Consider the following 17,493-nt stretch of genomic DNA (forward strand, 5'->3'; position numbering starts at 1 on the left):
GAAATTTGGGGGGGATCCCCGGAACTATCAAGCCTTTAGGACAGAGATGCAATATGCTCTCAATCTACTGTTTGATGACTTCCCCGACGAGAACTCTAGAGTGGCGTACGTGATTGGCCATCTAGAGGGAGGGGCGAGGGACTGGGTTCGGCCCCTGATGGCAGCCAATAATGAAATCTTAAAGGACACAATGAAGTTTTTCCGCGCCATGGACTTGATGTTTTCCAGCGAGATCGAGCAGGGAGTGGTGCGCAGGCAGTTAATGGCGTGTAAACAGGGGAGCCGATCTGTACGTGAGTACTGGACTGAGTTCACCATGCTGATTCATAGACTTGGGTGGGACCTTGCTAGTGAACCTATTCAAATGCTGTTTGAAGAAGGTCTCTCTCCGGCAGTGAAAGATGAACTTTCCCGGGCGCCTAGGGCGGAGTCTATGGATCAGCTGACTAAATCAGCGCTGTCCATTGGGGCACGCCAGGAAGCTAGAGCTATGGAAAAGCGGGAAGGAAAGGGGGAACGTTGGAAGGACTTCCGCATTCCAGAGATTCCGGAGCAGCCTTTCCCGCCAGCAGAGCCGATGGAACTTGGAACAGCGCGCGCGCGCGCAGTTTCAAACACCAGTGAAGGGCGGAAGAAGGAGGGAAAGAGCGGGAAGAGATGCTATCTCTGCCAACAGCCAGGTCACTTTGCCAGAGTCTGTCCGCAAAGGAAGGAATGGCAAGGGATGGCGGGAACTGTTGGGGGGAAGGAGGAAGAAGAAATCACGGAGCCAGTAAAAGCCAACGCCTGGTTGCCAACATCAGGGCACAGCAGCCAGGCCAGGGAGTAATGAATGTGCCCACGCCGGAACCTCCAAGACCAGCGCTTGTGATAGAGGTGTTGCTGGAACTGGCAAACGGACACCCACTGAAGATAAAGGCGCTATTGGATTCAGGTAGCTCATGTAATTTCATGAGCAAAGAGTTTGCAGCTGCACACCAAATACAGACTATCCCATTGAGTAAGCCTTTGCAGGTTACCACGATTGATGGGAGGGAGCTGTTGGGTGGAGAAGTGAGCCAACAGACTGTACCAATGATAATGAGGGTGGCACGACACACCGAACTGATAGCGTTTAACGTAGCCACCTTGGGAGGAGCTCCTATTATCTTGGGTATGAGCTGGCTGGCGCTACACGATCCGCTAGTAGGCTGGCATCAGAGAGTGGTTTCCTTTGGATCAGCACATTGCCTAGAACACTGCAAGGAGGGAGAGGCTCAGGCAGGCGCCAGGGGCACTCTAGCAGTGATGGAAGTGGTGGACAAAGGGAGGGTGCCACCACAATACGCTGACTTGCTTGACGTATTCAGCGAAAAAGAAGCAGATAAACTGCCCCCGCACAGACCCTTTGATTGTCAAATTACCTTACTCCCAGGAGCACAATTGCCAGTGGGCAAGCTGTATGCAATGTCAGACAGTGAGATGCAGGAGTTAAGGGAGTTCATTGACAAGAATCTCAAGCGAGGTTTCATCAGAGAGTCACGAGCGGTGGGGGGCAGCCCAGTGTTCTTTGTGGACAAAAAAAACACAGGCAAGCCCAGGCTTGTATGTGATTTCAGGGCCCTAAATGCAGTGTCAGAACCAGTGACTTTCCCTATGCCCAGAATTGATGACATTCTAACACGGGTGAGAAAAGGGAAAATTTTTACCAAGCTGGACCTTAGGGGGGCATATAACTTGATACGTGTGAGAAAGGGGGATGAGTGGAAGACCACTATGTTCACCCCCTTGGGGGCCTTTGAGTACACCGTTATGCCTTTCGGATTACAAGGGGGCTCCGCCTGTTTTCAATCATTCATGAATCACGTCCTGGGGCCACTGCTCTACAAGAACTGCGTAGCGTTCTTAGATGACGTTCCGGTGTACTCAGACAATGAGGAGCAGCATGTGCGAGATGTAAGAGAGGTACTGAGCAAGCTGCGAGAAAACCGGCTGTGGGTGAAACTGGAGAAGTGTCAGTTTCATACCAAGGAGGTGGAATTCCTGGGGTACCGGTTGTCTGACAAGGGATTGGCCATGGATCCCAGCAAGGTTCAAGCGGTACTGGAATGGAAAACACCAAAGACCAAGAAGGACGTGCAAAGGTTCCTGGGCTTCGGAAACTTCTATAGGAAGTTCATCAAAAACTTTGCCCATTTAACAGCGCCCATCACGGATTGTCTTAGTAGCAAAAAGAAATTTGTTTGGACGGGAGAAGCGCAACAAGCGTTCGAACGCTTAAAGCAGGCGTTTGCGTCGGAAGAGCAACTCTTGCACGTGGATCTACAACAACCAATGAGAGTGGAGACTGACGCGTCAGACCGAGCGGTGGGGGCCGTTCTTCTCCAGCCGGGAAAAGATACGTCTGAATGGAGACCGTGTGCATTCTTCTCGCGGAAGTTGAACAAATCAGAGAGGAACTACACAGTGTACGACCGAGAACTGCTCGCCATTCATGAAGCATTCCGGAAATGGCGGCACTTGCTGATTGGGGCGCAGCACAAGGTTCAAGTCCGAACTGACCACAAAAATCTGGAATACTGGAGAACAGCCCGAGTGCTGAACCAGAGACAAGTGAGATGGGCCCAGGAGTTCTCCAAATTCCACTTTGAGATTCGTTACGTGCCCGGCTCCGAGAACGTGAGGGCGGACGCTCTTTCCAGGAAACCTGAGTACTTAGAGGGGGAGGGAGCGCCTGAGGCAAGGCATGTAATCTCTGAAGACCGCTGGGTGTGTGGGGCGGCATTGGTGGGGCAGAGGGAACTGATAGAGGGTACGGAGAAAGATGAATACGCCCAAGAGAAACTCAGAGAGCTCCGGAGGACAGAGGAGAACACAGGGGGGTTCGAAGAAAAGAACGGGGCGTTGTATTACAAAGGGGCACTGTACATACCCGACGGGGAACTGAGGGGCAGAGTACTCAAGCAGTTGCATGACAGCCCCACAGCGGGACATTTTGGACAGCACAAAACCATGTGGTTGGTTACCAGGGAGTTTTGGTGGCCCAAGGTGAGGGAGGACGTACGGGAATATGTCAGGGGTTGCGGCAGGTGCCAGCGAGCGAAAGGAGAGAGGGTGGCGCCAGCGGGGCTATTACAACCCTTACCCACGCCCGAAAGGCCATGGGAGGCAGTATCCATAGATTTTATGACGGACCTGCCAAAATCCAAAGGCAAAACAGCTGTCATGGTGGTGGTAGATCAATTAACCAAGATGTGTCATTTTATAGCTTGTTCACATGCAGTCACAGCGGAGGAAACCGCCAAGTTGTTTGTAGAACATATTTTCAAGTTGCATGGCGCCCCCTTGAGGGTGGTCAGCGACAGAGGGAAACAATTTACTTCCAGGTTCTGGAGGAAACTTATGAGCTTACTGCACGTAGAACTCAATTTCTCAACTGCCCGGCACCCAGAAACCAATGGGCAAGCGGAAAGGGCAAATGGGGTTTTACAACAATACCTGAGGTGTTATGTAAAAGACAGAGAAAATGATTGGGTGGATAAGTTACCTCTAGCAGAATTTGCCTACAACAACGCGGAGAACGTGTCCACAGGGATGAGTCCCTTCCTGGCAAATTATGGGTGTCACCCCCGGGCATTCCCAGGAGAGGGAGGGGAGAGGTGGAGCGTGCCGGCGGCGGAATATTTTTTTGAAGAGATGGAGGCGATCCACCGTCAGCTTCAACTTAACTTAGAGAAAGCCAAGGAAGAATATAAGAAGCAAGCAGACAGAAATAGGAGGGAAGGTGAAACTATAAGGGTGGGGGACCGGGTGTGGTTGTCCACCCAAGGGCTACCGTTCAAGGGCGGGAGTAAGAAATTGAGGCCCAAAAGATTGGGACCCTTTGAGGTCATACAGCAGGTCAACCCAGTGGCATTCAAACTCAGGCTGCCCAGTCACATGAAATTACACCCAGTATTTCACAGGTCATTACTGTCGCCGTACCGAGAGGGACGCGAGTGGGGGGAGCGTGAGAGAGAGGCCACCCAAACGCCCGTGATAGAAGAGAGAGAGCGCGACATGAACGTGGCAGGAATCATTGATTCCAGGTGGAAGGGGAATCAGGTGGAATATCTGGTAGAATGGGAGGGGGAAGCAGAGTCGGAAAACACTTGGGTACCAGCAGAGGTAGTCAATGACGAGGTTTTAATAGAAACATTTCATCAGCGTTTCCCAAGAAAACCGCAACCCGTGGCTCGATTTAGAAGGGAACACTTTGGGACCACCGATGAGGAAGGAGAGTTTGAAGGGTTCCCAGAGTCAGGGGTGGGTGAAGAAGCCGACTCCGACGAAGAAGAGGAAGACGGGGAGAGAGACGGTACGCCGTGGCTGGAAGTGTTAGAATCCTCGGACGACGAGGAGAGTTCCTTCAGGGGCTTTCCGCCCTCACCGCCAGTGGGAGAGGAGGCGGGAGGGGGTGAAGGGGGCCCTGGGGGGGAGGTGGATGTCAGGGAACTGCCATCGGAGAGACAGGTGGTGGACAGGCTACAGGAGAATAGGAGAGAATCTGCAGTAGAAGAGGGAACCAGCAGGGGGAGTGCAGGAGTCACAGCGGAGGGGAGGCTCTGGGATGCTTCCAGTGAGAGTAGTGGAGAGGTAACGGGACCCCCGTTGGGAACGCCCACCCTTCGCCGGAAACTGTCACGCAGAGAGTCTCGAAAGCGCATGTCTGTCAAAGAGCTTTTATGTTGGCGTAAATTCCGTAGGCGTCCACTGTCAGATACTACCAGCGACTGACGGAGTCATGCTTTGGGGGCTCCGTTAGTGCATCGGTTTGGATGACCAGCCAAACCCCAGAGGGATCAAGCTTTTACGCACAAGCCGCTCACTATCCCATCACATGTATATTAAAGGGGGGAACGCGCGGAAGGGAATAGGTCGATCTTAGGAGATGGGAAAATATTTTTAAATTGGGCTAATGATAATAAGGTTAAAATTTGGGATAATAAATTGCTGAATTTATTTGTAAGAATTGGAATACAAGAGGGGGAGGGGAGGGGAAGTCCTGGAAAGATGTTATGGAAAATAAGATCTTAAATCTGGATGTTTTGTTTTTTTATATTGTTATAATTGGAAATTCTTAATAAATATTATTTTTTTAAAAAAAAATATTTTGGTTGCTGATCCGTTATTTTCGAGGCTGCTGGTCCCTTATTTTCAAATCTGTAAGTTGACAACTATGGAAAAGACCCTGGACTCTCTTTTGGGGGCCAAAAGCTCCCATGTTTGTCATTGCTCTGTTTGTCATAGCATCGTCTTAGCCTGCTGACAGAGCACAGACCTTTGATCTTTAACTCCAAGTTTACTTAGGGTGCCAGTGGCACCATAAAGGTAGGGCTTGAGGACAGATGTCTCAGCAAAACGAGCAGGAGGGCTCCCAAATAACAGCAGGGGCATGCTTGGCAAATTCTGGAATAAGTGACTTGACAGTTCTGTCTTGATAGGGCTGCAGGTATAGTAGGACAACTGAGCCCAGAGTCCTAACTAATACCCTGTAGCTTCGTTCTCCCTCCAATATTTGTGCGGAAGGTGAACAACAACAGTTCACAAACGGAAAGAGCTGCTATGAATCAGAGCATTCTGAAATGCAAAGTGGCTCTCACTTGCAGACTTTGTGGCGCCTGATCAATTGATGAGAACGAACAATGAGCTATTCCAAGTATCTGGAATAAGAGTCACAACACCCACCTGCCAGAATGAGAATTAGAGACTTCACCATGCTCTTCTCAGCACCTGCTAAAAACATTTTTGTTGAGGCAAGCCTACCTAGACATGTAGAATGTTGACGTGGGTTTTACTCTGTGTTGTGTTTTTTTAGTTTATCGTTGATTTTAATTATTTTTGAATGTCTTAAATATTCGTTATGAACTTTTTTTACTGGACATTTTACTTTTTTATTGTAAACTGCCTTGAGGATTTGTTTGTGTTTAACAATCAAGTGATGTATAATTTTTGTGAAATAGATAAAATAAACCAGATTTTTCATGGAGGCTCAGTACAAGGGGAGCCAAAAGGCAACAGCTTGAGGAGATATGTGACCCAGGAAAATTTGGGAGATGGGTAAAGACAGGTCAGGTGCCATTATGGATGTGGTGATGCCCCCCCCCAACTCCAGTAAAACCTGCTCAACCTGAACATCTGTAAAAAAACATAAACACACCACAAGAGCCTCTCTGTCTCTCTCTCTTTCTCTTTCTCCTCTAGAGGAAACTGACACCATAAATGAATTTCCTGTGGCATAGAGTAGGAAAAAGATGAAACAGTACCACAAGGGGTTTTTTTTCCAGAATATCTGAACCTTATTATAAGAGGACATTTATTGAAAAGGTAGAAAGCAAATTTAACAAGCGAAGAAACAAATAATAAATGAGATTTTTGCTAACTACAGAGGAATGGCAATTTTAGGAGACTTGTAATCTCTTTGACATTTCTCATCGTTAATCCTACCCACTGATTTAGAACTTTGCATGAGGTCTCTTTCTCTCTTTAAGAAATAGCTTCAGATGTGGACACTGCCAAAGTCATTAAAATAAAAAAAAACACATTCCATATGTAAAGACTGGAATTTCAAGATCCTTTCCCAAATTTTCTTCAGATGCCACTGCAAGTAATCTGAAGCACAGCTTGTTCCTGGAGGATGCCTGGCACGTTCTTCCTTTCCAAGACCTCACCTTAAACTTTCCATACTGCAAAATCCATTTTCCTTATGTGCTCAGGTTATGTGCTATGTGCTTATGTGCTATGGTTTTGTCCAAAATAACTTTTGGTTTCCCACGAGAGAACCTTCACGCTTACAGTGGTAATGGTCATGCCACATGAACGGGCAAGTCACCTGCATGGTTGGTGTCTGAGATGAGTGCTTGGCACTTTCTGTGAGAGAAACAGTAGTTGCCAGTAAGGATGTGGTAGAAACTCAACTTTGTTCATACCTAAATGCACTTTTCAAATCAACAGGCAAACTGAATCATAATTATCCTTCGACATCAGCAACATGCTGAATTTGGTGTTGTAGTTCTCCAACCAAACGATATGTACAAAAATGCATACTTTTTAAAATCAACATGCAACTGTACTTTATATTGCGGAAAACGGCTTGCAAAGATGCATACTTTTTAAAATCAACATGCAACTGTACTTTATATTGCGGAAAACGGCTTGCAAAGATGCATACTTTTTAAAATCAACATGCAACTGTACTTTATATTGCGGAAAACGGCTTGCAAAGATGTGTACATTGGTCAAATCTTCATACCAAAAAAGTGCCATATTGGAAGAAACAAGTAAGAAAACACTGGTAATTTTTCTTGAGGATTTTTTTTCCAATCCACAAATTGATGCAGAAATGTGGATAACAGAATTTAAGACTGGAAAAATGAGAAATTGACACTGAAATTGAGAATGCCCATTCGTAGTTACCTCTTTGAGCAGGGTTTTAGAAGTGGTCTTGGCTCTTTCACCGCATGCAGTTTCCCCTCATTTAAACCTTCCATCTCCCAAAGCTGCTATCTTCTCCTGCTCCCAATGGGCTCAATGTCTTTTCCCCAAGGTGCAGTGCTATAGAACCTTGGAGAAGCATCTACCACTCTCCCATTGGTGTCCTGCTCATATATTTGTAAACAGAATTGTTGCTGCTTTTGCTGTTGTTGCAAAGATATAAATAGATGCCCAAGTGCAAAAGAATGCAGGGCAGAGCATCAGTACCAAATTCAATCTCCTTGCCATACCTGGCAATGCTGGGATGTCGCATGCCTAAATTCTTGTACAGCCACTGCCAATCATTGTACACAACATTAAGGCAGATAGACCAATGACTTTGTATAAGGCCTATGTTCCTTCTTATGTTCCAGCATCTTTAATAGTTGTGCAGAAAATCCCAGCAGGTACAGCTTGCACAGGAAGTCACATCTGCTGAAACTCCCTTTTCTACACAACTATTAAAGGTGCAGAAACCCTGCCCTCTTTTGCAGTGGGGTATCCTTGCCGATTTCAAGGTCAGCAGTTTGAATCCCCATGACGGGGTGAGCTCCCGTTGTTTGGTCCCAGCTCCTGCCAACCTAGCAGTTCGAAAACATACCAGTGCAAGTAGATAAATAGGTACCGCTCCAGTGGAAAGGTAAATGGCGTTTCTGTGCGCTGCTCTGGTTCACCAGAAGCAGCTTAGTCATGCTGGCCACATGACCTGGAAGCTGTCTGTGGACAAACGGCGGCTCCCTCGGCCTGTAAAGCGAGATGAGCGCCGCAACCCCACAGTTGTCCGCAACTGGACCTAATGGTCAGGGGTACCTTTACCTTTACCCTAACGATAAGGCTCCAGTTTTCTCTCATCCAAAGGAAAAATAAACTGGGTATCTCTGCCTGCCCTGGAATATCTGAACACTGAAGACTAAGTGAGGGCTTGTAACAGGTTACATTGGCAGAGATATTTCAAGAACCAGACTAGTAAGCTGGCTAGCAGGAAATGTTCGCTTGTTTGCAAAGGACATCCTAGGTCTTTGGGAAACACAGCCATTACTCCCTCTGCATTTCTCCTCCCTCTTCCCACTTTGTCATTTCAGATCTATGACATGGAGCACACATTTTTCAGCGAAGAAGAGAAGCAGAAGATATTGATGAAGATAGACCCTCTAACCAGGACAGAGATCTTTCAGACTGGAAAGGGCAACAAGGAGGTTCTGGAAATACATGACTTCAAAAATGTATGTATTGTCATTTCTGTCCCCGGTTGTGGTAAATCAAACATAACAGAGTACCGAGTGAGGCATTTTCACTTTCTGGGGCACCCGTTAGGGACAGATTGTGGAGTTATTCCTGAAGAGTACATGTACTTCTAAAAAAACTCACTGGGTCTGCACACTGAAAGCCAATTGTTATAAACAGTTCAATGGACATCCCATGATTTAACGACTATGGTATACTGATAGTGAACTCACATGAATTGAGTGCCAACCAAAAATAAGGTAGTGGAGAATCACTATGTATCACTATGTACATATACAAAAGTGTGTGATTTTTAAAAATAAAAGCCTGACAACCACATATGAGCTTTTAGGACTTAGAGAATGTTGAGGTGTTGGGGGAGGGAGAAACGTGAGGAATTGGGGGGGGGGAGAGAGAGAGAGAGAGAGAGAGAGAATGAATTGGCCTGATCAAGCCCAGAAGAGCTTGTAGAAATGTGTGCCATGAGGTTTTTGTTAAATTCCCCTTTCTTCAGTACACAAGGATGCAGCCTCCCCAGGCTGAGAGTAAAATACCACATTGTTGTACATCCCACTTGCAGTAATAACGAAGCATTTATATAGAGTACCCATTCGGAGTTTCCAAAGCACTTCACATATTTTCTAGAGACACATCTTTACCATTACTGGGGAAACTTGAACTATAGCACATGAACTATAGCTTGAACTATAGCACATGAACTATAAGCTGTAAAGTAGTTGAGTATTGCAAGAGGGAGGCAGACTAGATCGGATTGATTGTCAGACAAACCAACCAGTGAGATTACTGCATAAGTGGGATTTGAACCCAGGGCTTCCTGACTTCTAGCTCAGGAATCTTAGCCATTATGCAATGAAAGTTTGCAAGGGGGGGGGGGACAGGAGCAGGGGAAGGAGGTGCTCATTAGGATGTGCTATTGCCCTGTGAAAACATAGCATAGAAACCATACAATAAAAATATTCTTTGTTTCATATTGCTTTTATTTTTTATATATTCGTTGCAGGGAAAGAACCACATACTATGGCCAGTATTTAAATGCTGCCTAGACTTTTGGCCCCATCAATAAAATCCAGCGCCCACCTTATTGAAATATCAAATGGTGTATCTTACCCTGAATTCAACTATACCCATAAAATGACTGCAGGACTTTATGCATTTAGATCTCTTCACCAGAGTTTTTTTCCTGCTCCACTAGGGAATAACAGGCATCTTTTTTGTGGGAGACCCAAAGTGCTTCATCCGAAACCAGATTAAAGGGATTCCTGAAACATCCAACGTGGACATGGAGGAGCTGGAAGTATGCAAAAATGAATAACTCCCTGAATTAAATAAGACCCAGGACAGCCAGAGATTTATAACAGCATGGAAAGTACAGACCGAGAGTAATCCCATTAGCTTTTAAATTTCTCACAGACCAGGCAGATATACTCACAGCATATGCTAAATGCCAAACAGGGGCCTAACTAAAGCAGTCCAGATGGAATTAGTTCCAGAGATGAAACTGGTCCAGCTAAACAAGTGGCAGAACTGAAGGGCTAAATGAAATATTTTAACCCAAATTCCTCAGCTTGTCAAAATAGTTAAGATGCATAGAAACAGAGGAATCTGCCTTATACTGAGTCAGAGCATTGGTCCATCTTGCTCAGGGGTCGGCAACCTAAGGCCCATGAGTCACAAGCGGCCCACGGGGGTCGTTTAACCGGCCCACGAGCTGCCCCCGAACCGAGCCCCCCGCTCGGTGAGTCCCCACGCGCTGCACTAAACCGGCACAGCACGGCGTGGGGACTCGCTTCCACAGCGCCAGAAATCACGTCTGTGCAGATGCCGGAAATCGCTGATGCACACACTCACACACGCGTGCAATCCGGTCCATGGAGGGCTCTCCGTTGGAGTGAACCAGCCCAGGTGAGGTAAGCTTTGCTGACCCGATTCTAGCTTATTCCTGTTGTCCCTGATTGGCAGCATCTCTCCAGGGTTTCAGGCAGCGTTCTTTCTTAGCCTTCTCAGGCGATTCCAAAGACTGAATCTGGGACCTTCTTCATGGGACCAGTTTGATTCTGAATAATGTATTAAAGAAGCCCTCCTTTTAGGAGAGAGCCTACATTTTTAGCCGTGATGAGCACAATGAGGCCTCCAAGTAGGAAACATTGGATTTATAAGGTTTCCTGGAGGGATCTAGTTGCCCACTGTGGGATATAGATATGTATTTCAGTCAGGCAGCTTCCTCTCATGCCCTTTATGTCTGGGCAAAGTGGAAGGCGGAACACTGAGTGGCAACTTTATGTGAGCAACCTGCAAAGCTACAAGGAGAATGTTTTAGAAAAGAGTGAGGTGGGCCTCCAGTTTTAGTCCAAAATAATAGTGCCACGGATATGAAATGTATGGGAAATACAGCTCTATGAAATTGTTTCTCTAGGTTAACAAATGAAGAAAAAGACATTTTTTAAAAAATTTCTCGCAGGATGAAGAAATTACAGATACCTATTTCGAGCAGTCTGTAGTCTGGATTCCAGGGGAGAAGCCTATTGAAAATAAAGATTTCCTGAAAGGTTCCAAGATCTTTGAGCTCTGCAAAAATGTGACTGTGTACTGGATCCACCCGACCTTATTAAGAGGTAAGGCCACTTATTCTTCTCCTTTTTGTAGCATGTTGACGAACCTGCAGCCTACCTATCAGTGCAGATAAAGACATCCTTCTTTGGCCCACAGTAAAACTGAATTCAGACATATTGACGTCAATTGCAGTATGGTTGGTCGTGTTTTTGCCCTGTGCAAAGCTCACCTCTGTTTCCTAATCAGCTTGAAACTAAACTTGAAGATATAGAGCCGTCAACCTTGACACCCAGGAATAATCTCTCTCTCCTCCCCCACCCCACCCTTATTTCTGGTGCTTTCTAGCATTTACACTTACTTTTGCATATTTCAGCTGTTTTTTCGGATATGACAAATTGGTTCTCATCTCTGCATAATATTACCAAGGGTTCAGGGACATGAAAAGAGGCACACAACAGTGGCTCATTCTTTGGGGTCCTTCAAAAATAATGTATAGCTCACTTCTTGAACTTGTTTTGGGTATAAGTGTGTTTAATAGGTTATTGTATTTTAGTGTTTCGTTGGAAGCCGCCCAGAGTGGCTGGGGAAACCCAGCCAGATGGGCGGGGTATAAATATTTTATTATTATTATTATTATTATTATTATTATTATTATTATTATTATTATATTTCGTGTGTTCCAGGGGGGAAAGAAGAATCTTTTGCAACTTGAAAAGGAGGCATCGTCAAAATACAGAGCTAGCTTATGGTTGCTTACATACTAGAGTCCTGTAATGGTGGTGTTGAGACACTGGTTTTCTCTGATCTGGAACAGGCATTAAAATAGGTTTGCCATATATATTTTTTAAAAAGTAAAAATCCAGACACAAAAGCTGCCATTAAAGCACAGTTCTGTATGATCTGTCAATGACAGTTAGTCAAGGTGCTCTTATGCATGAATTAGCACACAACTGGTTCCAGCGGTAAGCCATAAACCACTTTAATTTCCACCAGAAAAGTAATTCATGGTGACTTGTTTCTCTCTGCCTCTTAGAGCCAGAACTTCTTGACTTTGAAAATGAAGGTCAGGAAGAGGAGGAAGACGACCAGATTCTGAGAGACAAGCAAGACTGGGCTAGACATCAGGAGGAAAAGGAAGAGCAACACTTGGCTAAGGATGTAAGACCAAGTACCAAACGTCAGGCCCGGCAGCTCACAGAAGAGGATTTCCCTGTAAACGATTACGTAAGTCAGGAGCAGCCAACCTTTTGAGGCCCATGGGCATATTTAGAATTTTAAGATAGTGCTGTGGGCAGCAGTCACAAAATGGCTGCCTGGGGAACACGTGGCATGAAGTAACACTAATGGCTACCACATCTAAAAGAGGGGGAAGGGACAGCGCCACAGTGGTCTCATCACCATCAAGTAGTTTTTTCTTAAAGGCACCAATATTAGCCACCACAAAAGCTTGGTCACAGAAGGAAGCTCTTTGCAGCTCTCTTCTGCCCAGAATGGAAAGAAGGGTGGATGTCTACTCCCTGTATCCAATGATGATGACACGTTCAATACAGGAGAGGCTGAGCCAGTGCAAACAGGAACTGAGCAGGAAGGGCCAACCGTCCCTTGTGCGTTGTGGATTTTTGAGGGGGTGTTTACTGAGACATTCAAAGGTGCCATAAGATGTACTAGTGAGCACAATGGGCCTTGTTGGTGTCATGTTGGTGATCCCTGACATAAGTCTTTGGGATCAAGCCATTTTCATCACTGAGCTCTGGGACTGAGCTTCTTGAGGAGGAAACATTGAGGAAGCAACTCAAGGATGGGGAACCTGTGTTATTCCAGGTGTTGCTATTCTATTCACTTATTAAATTTATATACAGCCACACAGCATAGGTCTCTGTGCACTCTGCTTTACCAGAAACAAGGCATTAAATGCTATGGGTTAGGGATGGAAGAGAAATTAAACTTAATTTGCATTTAAAGGCAGACCTGCATAGTGGCACTTTTTGAAACAAAGCACAACCCTCCTCTGAAATTTGCACTCCTCCATATGTTGCAATTCATTTCTCCAGCCACATAATGTGTACAAAAATGTATACACTAGGGTAAAGTGTGCATGAAAATGCATATGTTAGCAAAAATAACAGTATAAATGTGGTATGTATTGGGGATGGGTTTTCATTTGGCCTTTTAAAAAAAATTGCAAACAGATGTGGAAATGTGAAAAAACTGAATTTAAGATTGGAGAAATGAGGCATAGAATTTAAGAGACTTGCCCGTCACTAACGATGGCCCCTTCCCAGGTATGTCTGCCCTTTCTTCCTTCTGTACAAATGAGATTGATTTCCTGCCTTTTTGCCCTCCTTGTTTTCCCCTTTCAGTCACAGAATGGACTGGAGTTCCATCCCCTGTGGGACGAGAGAGGATATTGCTGTGCCCAGTGCCGCCGTGCCCATCGATACTGCCAGAGGGTGTGTGAACCTCTCCTAGGGTATTACCCCTACCCTTACTGTTACCAAGGAGGGAGGGTCATCTGCCGTGTAATCATGCCGTGCAACTGGTGGGTAGCGCGGATGCTGGGCCGAGTGTAAGCACACCCAGCCCCCCAAAAGGTAACTCCTGATATACTGCAGTGTCCAAGTACCGCCCAGGGAATTCCCTATGGGGTGCACTTGTGTGCTACCAACACTGCATCTTGTTCAGGGGTCCCCAAACTATTGTCCAAGAGCTTCATCCAGGTAGTCCATGGCATGACTGTAAAAATACAATTAAAAATCATACAGCATTTGCATCATGCAACACAATGGCTGCAACAGGCAGAAGAATGATTAGGGCATCCACAATAATTTTCAAAGTTGTTCATGGGGGTGGGGGGAGTTTGGGAAACACTGCTGTAGTTGCTATTACTGCAGTTCAGTAGGCACCTCTGAGACAGTCACCCTGAGACCAGTGGGGATTGGTAATGCCCATCATCAAAAGGCCACCACAAAATGTCCCAACTTTGCTGGTCGGACATCAAGGAGCAGCTTGGGCTGCTAGTGTGTGGTGTGTGTGTGTGTGTGTGTGTGTGTGTGTGGATGTGGGGGGGGGGCTTCAAAATGTGTTAAGAAACCCATTTATTGAAGTACTTCTGAAAATGTATTGTCGCCAGTTTGTTCCCAGTGAAGCAGACCTGCAACTTACATGGGGGTTAGTGCATAAAGCCAAAATTTAAAATAGTCAAGACCATGGGTAGGCAAACTAAGGCATGCTTTTACATGAGTAGAATGTGTCCTTTTATTTAAAATGCACCTCTGGGTTATTTGTGGGGCCTGCCTAGTGTTTTTACATGAGTAGAATGTGTGCTTTTATTTAACATCTGGATTATTTGTGGGGCATAGGAATTCATTCGTTCATTTATTAAATTAAATGGACTATATTTTTCAAAATATAGTCTGCCCCCCCCCCAAGGTCTGAGGGACAGTGGACCGGCCCACTGCTAAAAAAGTTTGCTGACCCCTGGTCAAGACCCATCGGGTGCAACGGTGGGTGGGATTGCCAAGGTTTACACCCACCCACCCGGATGCCCGTCCCCTTTGCATTGTATTTTTTTTTTTTTTTAATGCATAAAGCTGAATGCGCACAAATTAAATGTGCGTAAATTGTGGGTCTACCATATAATCACCATCCTTGGAGCTGTGTAACTGTTCTTGCCACATCCAGCTTTCTAAAAAATATATACAGTGGTGCCTCGCAAGACGAAAAGAATCCGTTCCGCGATTCTCTTTGTCTAGCGGTTTTTTCGTCTTGCGAAGCAAGCCCATTGACGGCTTAGCGGATTAGCGCTATTAGCGGCTTAGCGGATCAGCTGATAAGCGGCTTAGCGGCTTAGAAAAAGGGGGGGAAAGGGGGGAAAAACCCGCAGGAACTCAGAAGACATTTTCGTCTTGCGAAGCAAGCCCTTAGGGAAATTCGTTTCGCGAAGCGCCTCCAAAACGGAAAACCCTTTCGTCTAGCGGGTTTTCCGTCTTGCGAGGCGTTCGTCTTGCGGGGCACCACTGTAATTACATAGCAGGATTCTGGGTTGTATCTGCTGTCAGTTCTACTCATGTTAACTTAGGCTAACGTAGTGCCACTAATTTCAGTGGGTTTACTCTGAGTAGATTTGAGTTGTAGACAGGCCACTGATTCTGCCCAACATTCTGGGGATCCAGTGAGAGTAGACCAGGTTAGGGAACCTGTTGCCTTCCAGATGTTACTGCACTCCAGCTCCCATCAGTCCCAGGCAGCCTGGCCTCCATGGGTGAGCATGATGGGAGATGGAGTCCCAACAACATCTGGAGAGCTGCAGGCTCCCCATCCCTGGAGTGGGCAGATAATCTGAGCCTGCTGTAAGGCAGATTTCTGTGTTCAGAGAAAATGATCATTTCCTATTTCCTGTAGGAGATAGTAAATGACTGTTGCTTTGGATGAAGAGTGATGATATTTACACATTTCCCTGAGTGCTTCAGCAAAGGTTTTTTCAGAGCCTTTGGAGTGGTTCAGTTTTCGAATTGCTGTTTCCCTTATTTTATTTTGCTGTGCGGAGGCCAACATTCTTCTCTTCCCACACCAGAAACCCCGCCCACCAGAAACCTCTTGTGCACATACCAATCAGCATCCTGTACTGTGTTTACTGGCAAAAGGTTGAACCAATCCAGTGACTACTTCTTTTGCTTAGGCTGCAAAGTTGTCTCGTCTGAAGGCAGCTTTTTAGATGCACAGCTTATGTAACTTCCCTGCACATATTCATGTTCCAACTCTTTTCTCCCAGCTGATTGCCAAAGTGACTGGTGTAACTGTGCTAGGGCAGCACAACCAAAGCCACCCTAAAGTGCCACAGCTAGATGCCCCAAACTCTAGAGCAGAACTCTTTTCTGACTGGTTGCAAAATTTTACAGGAAAAGATAAACGTATTTTTTTAAATAAATAAGTAAAAAACCAACCACAATTACTTAGACCCACTGCAGTTTTCCCAGCCTCTCAGTTCGCTAGAGTCCCATGCTGTGGCTTCATGAAGTAGAAAACACAATCATTTTCCACTCTAGCAGCCTGCTAAACAGCCACACGAGGGCAGTCCTTTGAAAGAAACTTCTTGTCTATATCTAAATTATAGAATCATACAATTAGAGAGTTGGGAAGCACCCAAGGAGTTAACTAGTCCAATTCCTGGAATGCAGGTATGACAGCTAAATAGTCCCTGACAGATGGCCATCCAAACTCTGCTTAAAAAGCTCCAGGGAAGGAAAGTCCACCACAGTCTCACTGCCAAACAACTCTTGTTGCCAAAAAGTTCTTCCGCTTTCTTGTCATCTGAATCCACTGGTTCGAGTCCTGCCCTTTGGGGAGCAGCAGTAAACAAGCTTGTGCCGCGTGACAGCTCTTCAGATATACCGTAATTTCAGAAGCAAAGCAAGCCCAACCACATTATAGCTTTGGCTCAATCCTCCCACAAGTTCCTCGTTGCAGTACAGTCCAGAGCTTGGAATGAACTAGTTCAGTTTAACAAAGTTCACCGAATTAGTCCAAGATTTCTCAACTGTACCTGAATGTAGTTCTCATAACTGCCAGGTAAACTAAATTTGTTTCCCAATGAAACTTCAATTTCCAGTTCATCTCCTCTTACACTTTAGAATCTTTGGGCCTTTGAGCTTAAAGACTATAATTGTCAGTGGCGGGGGGGGGGGGGGCAATTAAGCCATTCACATTCATGTGTGTGCTTTGATGTTTTCTCAGTCTTCTTGAGTATATCTTACACTTCAGCATAGCAGCTTCTAATATTCCGAATGTTGAAGAAATGTTGCTGAGGATCATTTGGATAAGCTTGAACTGTGAACAGGAATTAGCTCCTTTGGGGACATACCAAACTAGCTCTTTCATAATGTTTTCAGTCATTGGAACATAAATGAAAACGGATGTCTTTCTGCAGGATAGCATCAAGGCCATGCATCCCTTTAGAGATGGGGAATCAGATATGCAGCCCTCCATCATGGGGAAGGTGTCTCTGCATCTCTTATTTCTTAACCTACAGGGCTGCCCATTTTACTATTGCTTTTTTAAAGGTGGGTGGGTAATAGTGCAATTGAGAAGCTTCTTTTTATCTTTTTGGAAGCTCATTTGTTTGCAACCTTAGGAGATGCATTTTAGTTGAATCCAGTCATTGTCAAGGTGTGTGTGGGTGCTACACAAAGTTTATCTGAATTTACAGCA

At 45.7% G+C, this 17,493-nt stretch overlaps 1 protein-coding gene across 2 annotated transcripts in view; it reads left to right on the forward strand.

Annotated features, from left to right (window-relative positions):
* Nucleotides 1-14,979, forward strand: part of TNMD (tenomodulin) — a 41,009-nt gene extending 26,030 nt beyond the window's left edge. For both annotated transcript variants that reach the window (XM_081848164.1, XM_081848163.1), the window contains exons 3-7: nucleotides 8,574-8,714; nucleotides 9,929-10,030; nucleotides 11,195-11,348; nucleotides 12,320-12,510; nucleotides 13,647-14,979. In XM_081848164.1, the coding sequence (XP_081704290.1) occupies nucleotides 8,583-8,714; nucleotides 9,929-10,030; nucleotides 11,195-11,348; nucleotides 12,320-12,510; nucleotides 13,647-13,856 (789 nt within the window). In that variant the 5' untranslated portion in view covers nucleotides 8,574-8,582 and the 3' untranslated portion in view covers nucleotides 13,857-14,979. The remainder of the gene's footprint in view (nucleotides 1-8,573; nucleotides 8,715-9,928; nucleotides 10,031-11,194; nucleotides 11,349-12,319; nucleotides 12,511-13,646) is intronic.
* Nucleotides 14,980-17,493: the final 2,514 nt, after the last annotated feature.

This window comes from Podarcis erhardii, assembly GCF_964252035.2.
Source record: "Podarcis erhardii genome assembly, chromosome: Z".
In the NCBI taxonomy this organism is placed as follows: Eukaryota; Metazoa; Chordata; class Lepidosauria; order Squamata; family Lacertidae; genus Podarcis; species Podarcis erhardii.